The 15,260-nt window shown below is 35.3% G+C and overlaps 1 protein-coding gene across 4 annotated transcripts in view; it reads right to left on the minus strand.

Annotated features, from left to right (window-relative positions):
• The window catches only part of ICA1L (islet cell autoantigen 1 like), an 82,883-nt gene that overhangs the window by 42,768 nt on the left and 24,855 nt on the right, over positions 1–15,260 (minus strand). For all 4 annotated transcript variants that reach the window (XM_041737239.1, XM_041737240.1, XM_041737238.1 and 1 more), the window contains 7 exons: positions 13,585–13,753; positions 10,465–10,537; positions 9,064–9,187; positions 6,657–6,855; positions 4,784–4,909; positions 3,328–3,426; positions 1,997–2,079 (listed from right to left, as the gene is read on the minus strand). In XM_041737239.1, the coding sequence (XP_041593173.1) occupies positions 1,997–2,079; positions 3,328–3,426; positions 4,784–4,909; positions 6,657–6,855; positions 9,064–9,187; positions 10,465–10,537; positions 13,585–13,746 (866 nt within the window). In that variant the 5' untranslated portion in view covers positions 13,747–13,753. The remainder of the gene's footprint in view (positions 1–1,996; positions 2,080–3,327; positions 3,427–4,783; positions 4,910–6,656; positions 6,856–9,063; positions 9,188–10,464; positions 10,538–13,584; positions 13,754–15,260) is intronic.

Consider the following 15,260-nt stretch of genomic DNA (forward strand, 5'->3'; position numbering starts at 1 on the left):
TTGCCTAAATATTCTCAGTAAATACTAATTTTGGATATTTATATCATCCATCTGTGATTATAAATTAGACGAAGAAACTGAACATAGATTTAGGCATTATTCTTGAGGTATAACCTCACAATTCTGTAGTAGAGATTGTTTTTAATAAATCTTTAAAGATATGTAGAAAGCAATATAGGTATCCCCTGCTTTTCAAAAATTTGCATTATGCTTCTATGGAAGACCTATATTAGTACCTATCTTTACTAACTGGAAGAAATCCAAAGACAATTTTCACTTTTACAGAAAAGGCAAAAAGCAAATACAGTATTGAGTGTTTGTTTTGCAAAAAGCCCTTATAGAGGCAGCATGTACTCAGAGCAGTGGCCCCACCAAGCTCCTTCCCTGGGAACTACACTCAGCATCTCAGCATTAAGCCATTATAGCTCTGAACTGTGTCTGTGTGCATCTTTGCTTCATCTCCATTTATTCTGTGCATACATTAGCAAGATGTGTGCCAAGATGTCTAAAAAGCTTAAGAGAGGTTGTTTTTTAGGTCTAGGAATACTCAAAAATTTTTTCCACAAAAAGTAATGGCAATTACTTCTTTGCCTTACACTGTACTGGCTTATGAAATGTTTCATTGGGACACTCTACTTTCAGATAGCAGAGGAAACCTACAGAGAATTTATTTGCAAAAAAAAAAAAAACACACAAAAATAAACTTGTAGAGCAAAGAGATACTAATGACTTGGAATGAAATTTCCAATAACAGTATATACACATGGGTTTTTAAATAACTTGGAAGGAAGAAAAAGTGAAATGCTTTGGAATCAGTTAACTCAAAAGGTAGTTTTCATAATGCTGAGGATGATTTTGAATAAAACTTTCATGAAATGTGATAATGGAAAAAAATACTAAATTAATATATTTTATATAACATAGTATTTTAAATGTCAATGTATAACTTATAAGTTTCAATTATAACTATACATTTAATTAATCTACATCCTAAATTGTTTATATATTCAAGTTAGCAAAAAAATTTGTTTAGATTTCCCCAAAGAGAAAAGAGGGACATGCTTATATCCTGGATCACCTTCCACTCAACAATATATGGTTTGTCACTGTTTGGGTCTTACTTCTGGGTTTGCTACTACTACACTCAGTGCAACCTAGTTAACATGAGAAGTGGCAGCTCTGAAATGAAATCAAAGGTGAGATGCAATAAAAGGGAAACAGGCAACCTAAAGGATGTGCATGACAAGAAGCCCCATTTTCAGGTAACCAGCCCCAGTCTCATTTGTGTTGCTCTGGAGACAGATTTTTAATAGCTTCTGTTTCATAGCTGCTGGCGCTTGTCCCTTTCTCTTTTAAGCTGGCCCTTTTGGAATTCACTGGGTAGAGGCTCTTAATACAAAGCTATCTCCCAAACTACAGAATTTGGAGTTATCAATCCAATCTGTTCTGTACTCTTGCCATCAACTTTGCCTGCCATGTTGAAAATGGGGGGAGAAATAGGGCTTCAAAACGAATGTTTAATATTGATTGGAAAAATGGGGCACCTGGCTGGCTCAGTCAGTAGAGCACCTAATTCTTGATCTCTCTTGGTTGTGAGTTCAAGCCCCATGTTGAGAGGAGAGCTTACTTAAAAAAAATAATAACCTGGCAGCCCTGGTGGCTTAGGGGTTTGGCGCCACCTTCAGCCTGGGGTGTGATCCTGGAGACCCGGGATCGAGTTCCACATCAGGCTCCCTGCATGGAGTCTGCTTCTCCCTCTGCCTGTGTCTCTGCCTCTCTCTCTCTGTCTCTCATGAATAAATAAATAAAATAAAAAATAAAATCTTAAAAAAAGAACCTTAAAAACATTAATTGGAAAATGACATAGAAATAAATATTCAGTAAGTCAGAAGAGAAAAAATTATTTCCAAATATATCATGTATCAGTATCCACAGTTTCCAAAAACATCATATATCATGTATCAGTATCCATAGCATCACACTTCTGCCTGCTTACTTATTGAGGTTTTCAGTGAGAGAATTGCTTTCTATTTGCTCTTTGTGGTCTTCAGTAAGCTTGCTTGGAGTGTCTTGCAGTTGCTAAGGACAAGAAATTCAATGTTAAGTAGATGGAATCTGTTTCTCTCTTTGTGCAAACAAAATGAGAATAAAAATTCTAAAGAACAATATAAAATAGGGATAATTCTATAGTTGAGAGTGAGAAATATGGGAAATGTAAGCTAATGTAATCTGAATTGAGCCCTGTGTCCCTGTTTCTCCTGGCCGCCTATGGCAACCACACAGACTGTGACGTGGGCTAGCCACAGGGTTTCCAAGTCTGTGATATGCCAAAGAAGACTTACACTGTGTTTCTGACTTTGACTGCAATGCTCTAAATATGGCTAAAGATTTTCAACTTCATCTGAACAGAAATTAGATATTAAATTTGCCTAAAAACAGAGTATGCTCTCCTGTGAAGCATTAATATAGGAAAAAAAAACATACACACAACAAAAAACATAGACTAATACAAGGGTATCTATTAGACTGGAAGATGCTATATCAGAACATGACTTAAAAATCCATACCACGCCCCAGAAATATACAGGAGCAGGATATGAATCTATCAGATACCACATCTAGCTTGAGTAATCTCAACAGTAACATTTTCAAGCTCTATTGAAAAAACAAAAAAGGCAGAATAACTTCAAAGGCACTGAAACCTAGCTTACTCAAATTGAAGAAATGATTTACCATGGTGTTTTGCTAAATGAGCCATATGCAAAGAAGGCCGACAGGAAGACATACAAATGTTAAAAGCCCAAGAATACCTTTTACATGTAGGCAACAGAAAGAGCTGATCTAATAAAATACAGTACTCTCTTCAGCTGCAGTCACCCATAACTTCTGCTCATGAATTACACTACCACATTTGTATAAAAGTAAAGAAAGAAAATTTCTTTAACTTCTAAAATTGTCAGGTAGGTACTCTAGTTGTTTTTCAAAACCAATGACCATTTTCCGTTTCTTGTGCCTCTTAAGTTTTTCTTTTCCATAACTTTTTCTTACCTCGTTTACATTTTAATTTTCTTTTCTCTTGCTCGCTCTTTTATCCCCCCCCCCCAACCCCGGCCCAGTATCTTGAGCCTACCAGCAGGATTCTTATGTATTTAATATTGCTGGGAGCACTTGGAATCAGGGAAGAACAGAAAAACGACTGGCTGAAGGAGTGCAGAAAAATGTTTTCCAATGTTTTGTAAATTCAAAGTTAGGCTTAAAACAAAACATTTCCAATGTTATCCAAAATGAAGTATAATATATCTCTAAAAGAAATGGAAAGAAGTGTACCTTAAGAGCTACAAAATCGTATGGACGAAAGCCAGTACAGGCCCCATGGATGTGGGACATCAATCGAGCGGTTTTTTCCCAGAATCCAAGCAGTGTCCTCTGCAGGAAAAAAAAAAAAAAAAAAGGTGGTCACTACAGTTACAATTTTTTTCACTGCTATTTTTCCTCACTAGTGTAGGCAGATGAATGGTTGCTGAATAATAAGCAGCAGGAAGTAAAATAAATTTCTAGGTTTGGGGAACCAGGAAGCAGTGTAAATAGTAATTCTGCATAAGAAGTAGCATCTGTATCAGCACATATATGTGCTTCTGTACACAGCTCTGGAATGTACACTGGAGTCAGCTAGAGAGTAATACTAATAGATGAGAACATCTTCTGAAGAGTCCAAAAGAGAAATGTTAAAAGCACAAAAATACCATATTTGTACAAGGGGTATATGTGTAAATCTTTATGTTGGTAAGCATATATAAACCTTTACTAACTAGGAAAAAAATTATATAAGCCACTAAATTTGGTCTTTCAGTTATGGCACAAGAAAGACCAAAAAAAAGTGTTCTCATGCCAAATCAAGTAATTGGACATTCTCCTGGTGCTTAAAAGTTCCTATCCAAAATGGGGGGGGGGGGGGCTGAGTGGAGAGAATAAAGGAGAATTGGACTAATAGCTATTGTGTTTCAGGTGTATGCTACATGGACTGCCAGATACTTTTATTTTCAAGTGCATACTTTCCTGACTCCTGAATTCCACAGTACTGAGCTGAAGGAGGTAGATTTCCTACAAGCCCCAGTGAATGTCCACTCCCTTTATTATTCTTATCTTATGTAAATAGAGTTTATTCTATTTTGCTATTCACAAATATCTGTTAAAATTAGTCACTGCTACTAATTAACATCTGACTTATTCATTGCATGCTATATATGTGTGATTTGGGGTAATAAAAGCATAGGTGAGACTGCTGAGGTGAAAGTGGTGGGAGACAGCAACTTGACAGAATGAAAAGAACACGTGACCCAGCATGAGCAAACTTAGGTTTTTAGCCCAACATTGCCACTTACTTTAATTCTAGGGATCACTTTCCTCAGCTATAAAATGACAGAAGTTTTAAACTATTGGGCCACAGCATCTTTGCTTCAAATGAAACTGTATGTAGTTCAAGGTGGAGTAGTTCTGGGTGAACCAGGGTTAATGAGCTGTGAATCCTGCCACATGAATCTAGATAGCCCCTAAGTCTCCCTCTCCTAGAACACCAAAGAGAACAACATGAAGATACAGGAGTAGATAATCCCTAAGGCCTTTTTCAGCCTAGAATTCTATGATTCTCTATCATAACCTCGGTGAGTCACTTTTCAAAGTCAAAGGAATCTGATTAATTAAGCAATTTTTTATACCCTTTAGACAACTTTTAAAAAGGAATCTCACCACTCATCAAGGACATGCTGACCATGGAGGTGGGTACCTGGTAGGTAGTGAGCGAGTGAGATAACATATTGCAGCGACTAGCTCCAAGTAAATCCACTTTCTGACAAACATCCATCTTTAACTTGTCAAAAGAAGCTTTGCTATTTCTCACTTGGATCTGTACCTGCAACCACAATAATAGTTGTTATTATTACTGATAATACAGATATAAATATACCACACAGGCTCATGATACATATTTTCAGATACATGAAATTGTAATAAGGAAGACTAATTCCCTTTCCTTGTATTATTATTTCATAATTAATGGTAAAGATTTTGGCTATTTTTAGTAATTGCAGGAGGTTCTTTCTAGTAAATATCTTTATGCTGAGAAAGTATGCTGATAAATGGAAAGTATAGTTAAGAAGAAATAACCCCAAAGATTCCAAATAAAAAGAAACACCCAAAACTACTGATGGATAATATGTAGCTAATAGAAGAATGAACAGAAAAAGGACAAGTTAAAGTGTTGAGAAGCATTAATAATAGTTCTGAATCATGGAGATAGATTTATAAATTTAAATATAGGCCTGTCATATTTCTTATACACAAGTATGAATACTCAACCTTTAATACACTTATTTATTCATTCAACATATATTTATAAGGTATCTATTTTGTGCCAGGCACTGGGATATTGTGGTGAACAAAACAATGTTCTTTCCTACCATCCCTGAATGGGGAGGCACAGGAAAAACAGTAGCAAATAAATATATAAGATCCTCTCAAGTTGCAAAGATAACATACAAGTGAAAAGGATCGATAACTTTTGGTAAGATGATCAGGGAGGCCTTTGGTGAGCTCATGCAAGATGTGTGAACTGGGACAGAAAGATGATAAGTGAGCCAGGCCAAGATTCTGAGAAGAGCATCCCAGGCTCGGGGAAAATCAAAGACAAAAGTCCTGGGTGTGGGAGGTGGGTGAAGAGCTTAATATGTTTGCAGAACAATATGGAAGAGGCTAGAGCATATTCCTTCCTGGGGCATGGAAAGGACTAGAGTATAGAAAGTGCAAGATGCGGCTGCACAGGTGCCAGCAACCAGACTGTGCAGGGCTATTTGGGTCCAGATAAGTTTAAAATCATTCTTCTTTATTAAAGCATAGGGGAAATTCAGATAACATAAACTTAACCATTAAAAAATATATAATTCAGTGACATTACTGTATTCACAATGTTGTCTAACAACTCCCTTGGATTGTATTCTAATTGTCAAGGATTATAAAGTGGAAAGAATAACAGGTTGCTGTGACCCATACACCTGGTATAGAGTAAAGAATCCATCAATATTAACTATGATTTGAAAAAAAAAATTAACTATGATTTGTATTATATGTACTCTTAATACATATGAAATAAAAGTGAATTTTATTATTCATATATGGTAAATTTAGAGGATACAATTCATAAGTAGTTTATTTAGCAAAAACATACGTCCATACATATTTTAAAAGTCTGTGGTCAAACTATGTATTGTAGAGGAAGAAAAATCTGATAATCTTCACTTTTTCTTATAATAAGTTATTTATTTGAATTTTTACTTAAATTATTTATTTATTCCTCACTAACAAACTATTTCCCTCCTGCAAACAAATCCCAAAAGTACAGGGAAGCAACACCTAAAGGGCAGTGATATCTATTATGAAAAGGATAAAGAAAATTAATGGAAAAGGTTGATGGAGTAGGGATGTCAAAGAGTTAAAAAAAAAGTGTAAAAAGTTTTTGTACTTCAAAGATCTCCAAGGAAACAAGAACTTATAATACAATGTGTTTTGAAAATAGCTTGATATTTTATGGTCTTGATTAAATTATTCTGTATAAGTTCAATGAGTATGTGTATAAAGAAAAGGAAAAGGATGTATTTTCATACTTTTCTGAACTTTTCCATTTGTTTTAGGGTGTCTGGGTCCAGTTCTTGGGATACATCTTTCATCCACAGCAGGGCTCCTCTGTATTCTGTGCGTGCTTGCTCCATCCGATTAATTGTCATCAAGGTATCAGATACTGCCCTTTGACTGAAAGTAGCTACTTCTTGCTTAAGACGAGACAGAGGCGTATACAGGGCCAATCTAATGATGGAGAGGTAAAAATCAGAGGAATGTACATCCCATGAACAAAACAAATAAAAACAAAGGTTTAAAACCATAAAGCATATCAGCATATCTGCTGTCAAGATGAGTCCATAAAACAGGAAATTATTAAGATGCCTAAGGAACTTTAGAAAGCAAATAAAGATCATATAGCCAACCTTGAATTGTTAATAATAACGTGTCTGTATCTCTCTCTTTTCTTATTCTAAGAAATACATAATTTTTGCAACATTTTGGATATTAATCCATGTATAAATAACCTGCTAAGTAAATCTGCATTTAGAAAAGAGTTCGATGGGTAAAAGAGATCCTGTATTCACAAAGCATACTCCTAGATAAATAGAAAGCCTTTCATGTGACAAATTAGGTATAGAAAAGCAGATAAAATGCTAGAAGAACTAATGAGTATTGAGTTCTTAGCAGCTGAGGATGAGGATAAAAAAAACAAGGATTTAAGAAACACAAATCAAACCCAGCTCCTCTGGTCTGCTTTTTTGACTTAGTGGCACTGAAGGGCCTTGTATTGATTGTCCCTTTGTAATTTCCTTAATGATGGGCTTTTGCATTGATGTGGTGTTACAGAATAAAGCCACTTAAGTTATACATCATCATTATAGGTCTGATAAGACCTGTTTTTATTTTTCTTCTGAAACTTCAAAGATTTTGGCTGTATTTAGTAAATGTAGGAGAGGGATCCCTGGATGGCTCAGTGGTTTAGTGCCTGCCTTTGGCCCAGGGCATAATCCTGGAGTCCTGGGATTGAGTCCCACATCTGGCTCCCTGCATGGAGCCTGCTTCTCTGTCTGCCTGTGTCTCTGCCTCTCTCTCTCTCTAATAAATAAATAAAATATTTTTAAAAAAGTAAATGTAGGAGATTCTTTGCAGTAGGTATCTTCATGTTAAAAATCTGTAAAGTGGGGATCCCTGGGTGGCGCAGCGGTTTGGCGCCTGCCTTTGGCCCAGGGCGCGATCCTGGAGACCCGGGATCGAATCCCACATCGGGCTCCCGGTGCATGGAGCCTGCTTCTCCCTCCGCCTGTGTCTCTGCATCTCTCTCTCTCTCTGTGACTATCATAAATAAATAAAAATTTAAAAAAAAAAAAAAAAAAGACAAACTTTAAAAAAAAAAAAAAAAATCTGTAAAGTGGGCAGCCCCGGTGGCGCAGCGGTTTAGCGCTGCCTCCAGCCCAGGGTGTGATCCTGGAGACCCGGGATCGAGTCCCACATCGGGCTCCCTGCATGGAGCCTGCTTCTCCTTCTGCCTGTGTCTCTGCCTCTCTCTCTGTGTGTCTCTCATGAATAAATTAATAAATAAAATATTTGAAAAAAAAATCTGTAAAGTGATAAATGCCAAATAATTAAGAAGAAAAAATGCCCTCTGCTTAAAATGAGGAAAAATTCTAATGTATTCCTAGATAGTATAGTATCCAAAGAAAAGAGAGAATAATTAAAATATTCATATTTTATATATGTGTGCCTCTGTTACATTAAACCATAAGAAATTTATTTATTTATTTTTTTTAAACCATAAGAAATTTAAAAATAGGGCAGCCCCAGTGGCACAGTGATTTGGCGCTGCCTGCAGCCTGGGGTGTGATCCTGGAGACCGGGGATCAAGTCCCATGTCGGGCTCCCTGCATGGAGCCTGCTTCTCCCTCTGCCTGTGTCTCTGCCTCTCAGTCTCTCTTTCTCTCTCTCTCTCTCTCTCTCTCTGAATAAAATAAATAAATCTTTAAAAAAAAATTTTAAATAGGCTTAAAGCCTATTTATAGGAATTAAGCAACCTAGAATGTCAATTTTAAGTAATTCTTATTATATATATTTTTAAGATTTCATCTATTTACTCATGAGAGATACAGAGAGAGAGAGTGCGCGAGAGGCAGAGACACAAGCAGAGGGAGAAGCAGGCTCCATGCAGGGAGCCTGACTCGGGACTCGATTCCGGGTCTCCAGGATCACACCCTGGGCTGCAGGCGGCGCTAAACTGCTGCGCCACCAGAGCTGCCCTAAGTAATTCTTTTACATACAAAATAAGTTAGGCATCAAAACAATTATATGCTGTAATATATTTCTCTTTTAACCCTTTACTAGAATGATAAGTAATCTTTATAAATATGCAAATTTAAATACATAGGTCAAAACTATATGTTGACTACAGATTAAAGGATGATGTAAAACATAGTAAACCTTTGCTTGGCTGAAGAACAGAGTGCCTTGCCAGTAGCATCCATCATTTTACCAGCTTGTGTCATATCCCGTTCTGCTTGAAACTTTAAAAAGAGCCCTAGTTCGTTTTCTTCCTCTGATATAACTAGAAAAAAAATTACAGTATAGTTAACTGTTTCATTTCACCATTTGTTTAAAACACACAACTAAAATTCTCACAGCAATAATTCTCTATACACAAGAATTACTTGGGGTAAGGAAAGGCTTATTCTAAAAATGCAATGGGGCTCCATTTCCAGAGATTCTGATTTTATAGTTCTGAGGATCAGTTTCCCCCTATCCATAAGTATTCCAGATGGTTCTAATGTAGTGAATTCATGGACCTTGCTTCAGGAAAGACTGATCTTTAGTGGAAAAAAAAATCCAAAATGACAAAATCACAAATGATACATTTCCAAATGTGTAGACATGCATTTTATCATTGCCTCTTACAAAGTATTTGTTTCCTATTCAAACTAAACTTAATCTTGACTTCCACCGTGGCTTCAGTGGCCTATGCTTAGTATTTCAGGCTCATAGACATCTACAATTTTACTGCTGAAACCCTATAAGTTGTCATGTAGTACACTACTACTCAGAGTGAGGTCTACTGACCAATTCCAGTCCAGAACCATTTGTCACTGGCCTGTGACAAGTACCAAAATTAAACAAAGCTGTTTAGAAACTTTTACTAATTTGACTATATCTGTTGAATTTAATATAAAAAAGTGTGCTTATATTTTACGTATCTTCTTTAATTTCATTTTTCTAGAAATTCATTTTTATTGTATATTATAAAAGTGTCAGTTTACAACAGATTGAAAATAAAACACAAAACAAAGTGGTCTGTGACCACATAGTTTTAGAAGTCTGACCCTCTAATCACAATAAGACCAGTAACTGTGTGGGAGGAGCCCATAAAGTGTTCAAATTATAAGCTTAAAGTGAAAAATGACTATAGTCATCCCTAATTTCACCCTGGTTTATTGCTTGGAAAAAGTGATTTAAATACTGAAAAGGGAAGGGGTGCCTGGCTGGCTCAGTCAGTAGAACATGTGACTCCTGATCTTGAGGTCTTGAGTTCAAGCCCCACACTGGGCATAGAGCCTTCTTTTAAAAAAATACACACGAAACAAACTGAAAGAGAAGTCCTTCAATACCTCTGAGGCAGCAGCGGAACTCAAGCCCACTCACTTGTTAGCTCCCCAGTCCCACTGCTATCTGCTGTCACCTCTTTGTCATAAAGAACCATTCACAAAATAGTTTAGTAAACTACTGTTTTTACATTAAATCTTTCATTCTCAAAAACGCAAGTAAATTATTTATTTTCAAAGGGAATTATTGGATAATATCTATTTTATAGATCTTATTAGGATTTCATACCATTGATTCTTAGCTGGTATTTCTCAACTATCTTCAGAAGTTCAGTGCATGTCTCTTGAATGGAGTGAAAAACCTTTGAAATACAAATTTTATTAGGACAATTTAAAGAACCATAAACAAATATAACATATCTGTTATAAGCACTTTGAAAGTAGAACATTTTTTTTTATAGGTGCTAGGTCTATTTTCCTTGACTTTGATGTACTTCAGTATTGATTTTATTTTTGATGTAAAAAATTTAGATTCCCCCATGAGGGCTGGAAAAAATGGTGATAAATACATGGGAACTAATAAAATTTGTAACTGTGAAGTCTGTTCTCCTCTCAGCTCCAAACTACCTAAATAGCAAAAACGTAAATCCAATATAAACTGTTCCCAATACTGCCAATTGAGAAGAGTACAGATAACTTTAGAAAATGTTAACTTTCAATCTGGCTTTTCTACAATATTATCCTAAGCAAAACAGGTCAGTGAATAACCATAAAAATTAAATAATAGGGCAGCCCAGGTGGCTCAGCAGTTTAGTACCGCCTTCAGCCCAGGGCATGATCCTAGAGACCCGGGATCAAGTCCCATGTTGGGCTCCTGCATGGAGCCTGCTTCTCCCTCTGCCTATGTCTGCCTCTCTCTCTCTCTCTCTCTGTCTCTCATGAATAAATAAATAAAATCTTTAAAAAAAATTAAACAATGTATTACAATATCAAAAATAAATTACTTTTGGATTGTTTTTGTTTACAATTTTCCCTTCATTACTACTGTTGCTAATAGCTAACAAAAAATAAAACATCCAGTAGACACCCATTTCAAAGCAAGCACATTAAAGTTTAAGATTAGGATACATTATACACATGAGGTAACTCTTCTCACACATCTATAAATTTAGGTTTTTCCCAGGGAGATGAGGTGGCATAAATAGGTTTTAGGGGACAGCCTTCTTCCCATGAAGTCCCATGCTGAAAAACTGTTGTAAGACTTTAGTTCACAAAGACCTTGGCACAGCACAGTATTAGGCCCTAACCCTTTGAGTATCAAAAAAATTTATGATGTCACCATTTAGCCTGAATTGCCTCTCTGAAACAATTTTGTTATTATTTTGATATGTGATCAGACCTAAGGAAGATCAGTGATAGACTAAAATCTAAATGGAGGAGCACCATTAACTTTCCACCTAAGTTGAAGTATGTTTGAAATGAATGTGGTATATGGACTTACCAACTGAAAAAGCTGTTTTAAATTCATATGGAAGACTAAAAAAGGATATAAACATGAGTGTTCTACTATGATGAAATGATCATGGTTGGTTTTTTTCCCATAGGCCTTTGAAAGATTTATATATATGATTGCTTTTTATTTTTACAATGAAAGTTTTTTAAATGTGAGGGAGGTATAACCTGACAAAATTGTAATATATTTAAAGTGAACAACATGATGATTTCAGTATACACACAATGAAAAATTATCTCTTAAAAATATACTACAATTGTGGGAGAAGGTACTTGGGTGATTTCAAATATTTGTCTAATGTACAGGAATATAAAATATTCTTGGATTCCCTGATAATGTATAAACAAGACAGGAAAATCTACTCCTGTGGGAATGTATGTGGAAATAGTGAACAGAAAAAAAAAAAAAGGAAATAGTGAACAGTTCCTTTAGCCTTAAAACATTTATTACTTATAATCAAGTCACTTAATTTTTTCCACGTTTGTCATTGAATCCTAAGAAGAATACTTTTCAATGCAAATAGTAAAAGCTTGTTAATTTGTTATTTCCACATTTGTTATGGCCATAAGTTTACATTTTGTAGGATAAAAATACTTGGTAGATTATGACCTATTTTGAGACCTATACTTTTTTAAGGATTGCAATAAATGAGTATATTCCAAGCATAATAGAACTCCTGCTTGGAAATATCTTTAAAAGGTATCTTCAATTAGTATACATACATAGAATTAGTAAACCTGCATTTAAAAACCCAGACCTTTCTGTATATACAGGAAACTTTCTTCCAATTAGCTTAATTACTTAAAAGTATAAAACACTTGTAGGTTTAAAGTCATTTCATGGGAATTACTCCTTTATTTAAAATGAAAAACATAGCCAAAAAATGCATTACAAATAACTCTATCCCTTAATTATAGAAACAAAAACTCTAACTTATAAAAATCCTCACTCAGGGGCCACTGGCTGACTCAGTTTGGTGGAGCATGCAGCTCTTGATCTCAGGGTCCTGAGTTTGAGCCCCACATTAGGTGTAGAGATTACTTAAATAAGAAATAAACTTAAAAAAATAAAAAAATAAAAAAATAAAAACCCTGGGGGATCCCTGGGTGGCACAGTGGTTTGGTGCCTACCCTTGGCCCAGGGCGCGATCCTGGAGACCTGGGATCGAGTCCCACATCAGGCTCCCGGTGCATGGAGCCTGCTTCTCCCTCTGCCTGTGTGTCTCTGCCTCTCTCTCTCTCTCTCTCTCTCTCTCTCTCTGTGACTATCATAAATAAATAAATAAATTAGTTTAAAAAAATTTTTAAAAAACCTTAAAAAAATAAATAAATAAAAATAAAAACCCTCACTCACTTTGATTTCAATTAATTTCAGTGAGGTATAAGATTTCATGTAAAAGTAGGGATCCCTGGGTGGTGCAGCGGTTTGGCACCTGCCTTTGGCCCAGGGCGCGATCCTGGAGACCCGGGATCGAATCCCACATCGGGCTCCCGGTGCATGGAGCCTGCTTCTCCCTCTACCTGTGTCTCTGCCTCTCTCTATCTCTCTGTGACTATCATAAATAAATAAAAATTTTAAAAAAAAAGATTTCATGTAAAAGTAGTACAAAATATTACAGCATGATATATAAGGAGTATACGGTCCCAATTAGGAATATAATTAATTCATTAATATTTAGCTTAAACACTAATGCATGTGCCAGATAAATTACTTATTTTTTCTTCAATTTATAATACCAGTTCTGCCAATTCTCAATTTGTGAGAAATGTGACCTACTCAGAAGATCTGATTGACAGATGAATAGAACTGAAATTCTATTATCAAATCTGCAAGTTCTCCAGTCATAATTCCAAATAATAACTACTTATATGAAATACAAAGAATCTTCTAATTTACCTCGAGTTTAGCATCCAGTTCAGCATCAGATGCCACCACGTGCTCATCCTCCTTTTTTCCTGTTGCTTTGATAAAGACTTGCTTAGTTTTCCAGTATTTCTTTTGCATTCTGCTAACTACTGACTGGTTATCTTCTGGTCTGGGTTGCCCAAAGGAATCCATGGAGTGACTACAAAGAACAGATTAAAATTTCTTAAATTTTTTTCAATAACATGTATCTAGTCAGCTAGTATTTGATCCAATTGAAAAAGTGAAAAATATATCATGTGGAATATTAATAGCTAAACATACTAATATTCGCTCTGTATGGTCTAAATTTATGATACAACTTGTACAAGTAACAGGCTAAAATGTCAATGATAATTACATTAATTTCAGTTAGAAGATGTAATAAAACGATTATAATTCTGCTATAATTACTGGAAATAATTTTATTTTATTTAACCAATCTATTTGTAGACATATATTAGTTTGTAATTTTTGCTTTGTAATAATACTGCAAAATGAATTCATACACACATCTTTGCATATTACTATCATTTCCTTAGAAAAGTTTGCTATAGTTATAACTGCTGTGTCAGAATAGACATTTAATAAATGTCTATTTATAGACATAGGAATATTTCATAAATATTCTCAGATATGCAAAGATTCAGATACATCCTCTCCTTTAAAACCCAAAGAAATACTTTAGTATTCAATAAATAAACAGAAATAAAAACTTAGGTATAGGGTAGATATGTTAGAAATAAAGATGGGGAGTGCCTAGCTGGCTCAGTCTGAACAGTATGCAACTCTTGATCCTGGGGTCGTAGGCTGAGCCCCATTTGAGGTTTAAAAAGTTATTAAAAAACAAAGATGGAAATTATAACATGACAAACTTGAAAATTAATGTCTGAGTAGTTCTTAATACAGTTAACATGGCTATGTCAGGAAATGCAAATGTGAAAAGTATTCCTTAAGGAAACGTAAAGAAAGAAATAATAATAGTTTTAAAAGCCTAAATTATTCCATTAAATGGTGTGAGGCAGGGAACACAGGGAGGTACTAAAGTACGTGATTTTTATTTTCAGGGGAATCAACAGATATTGACCTATTATTAATGTTAGTAAAGAAATAAAAGTTCATTTTCTTTTTTTTTTAAGTAATCACAAAGTAAATAAAAACAGAATGTCTGCTTTCTAAATTACCAGAGACAATAAAAAAGAAAAACCAGCAAGCAGGCTGGGAAAAACAAGATTAAAGCAATATCAAACAAGACTAAGGCAGGGCAGCCTGGGTGGCTCAGCAGTTTAGCGCCACCTTCGGCCCAGGGCGTGATCCTGGAGACCCGGGATCAAGTCCTGCGTCGGGCTTCCTGTGTGGAGCCTGCTTCTGTCTCTGCCTCTATCTGTTTTTCATGAATAAATAAGTAAAAAAAAAGAGACTAAGGCAAACAATATAAACTAAGATGACAAAATAAGAACAATGACACTATTTAGTAAGATAAATGCAAACTTCCTTTCAAATATAAACAATTTCAAACCATAAAAACCAAAAATCTACATCCAACTCCATGCTATTTGGGGTCCACCTCAAACAAAATGAGATAGAAGTGAAAGTAGGAATAGCCATACTAATATCAGACCAAGTAGGTTTAAATAAAAAGCATTAAACAAAACAAAGATAAAATCTAA

Source organism: Vulpes lagopus, chromosome 22 (assembly GCF_018345385.1).
Source record: "Vulpes lagopus strain Blue_001 chromosome 22, ASM1834538v1, whole genome shotgun sequence".
Taxonomy (NCBI): domain Eukaryota; kingdom Metazoa; phylum Chordata; class Mammalia; order Carnivora; family Canidae; genus Vulpes; species Vulpes lagopus.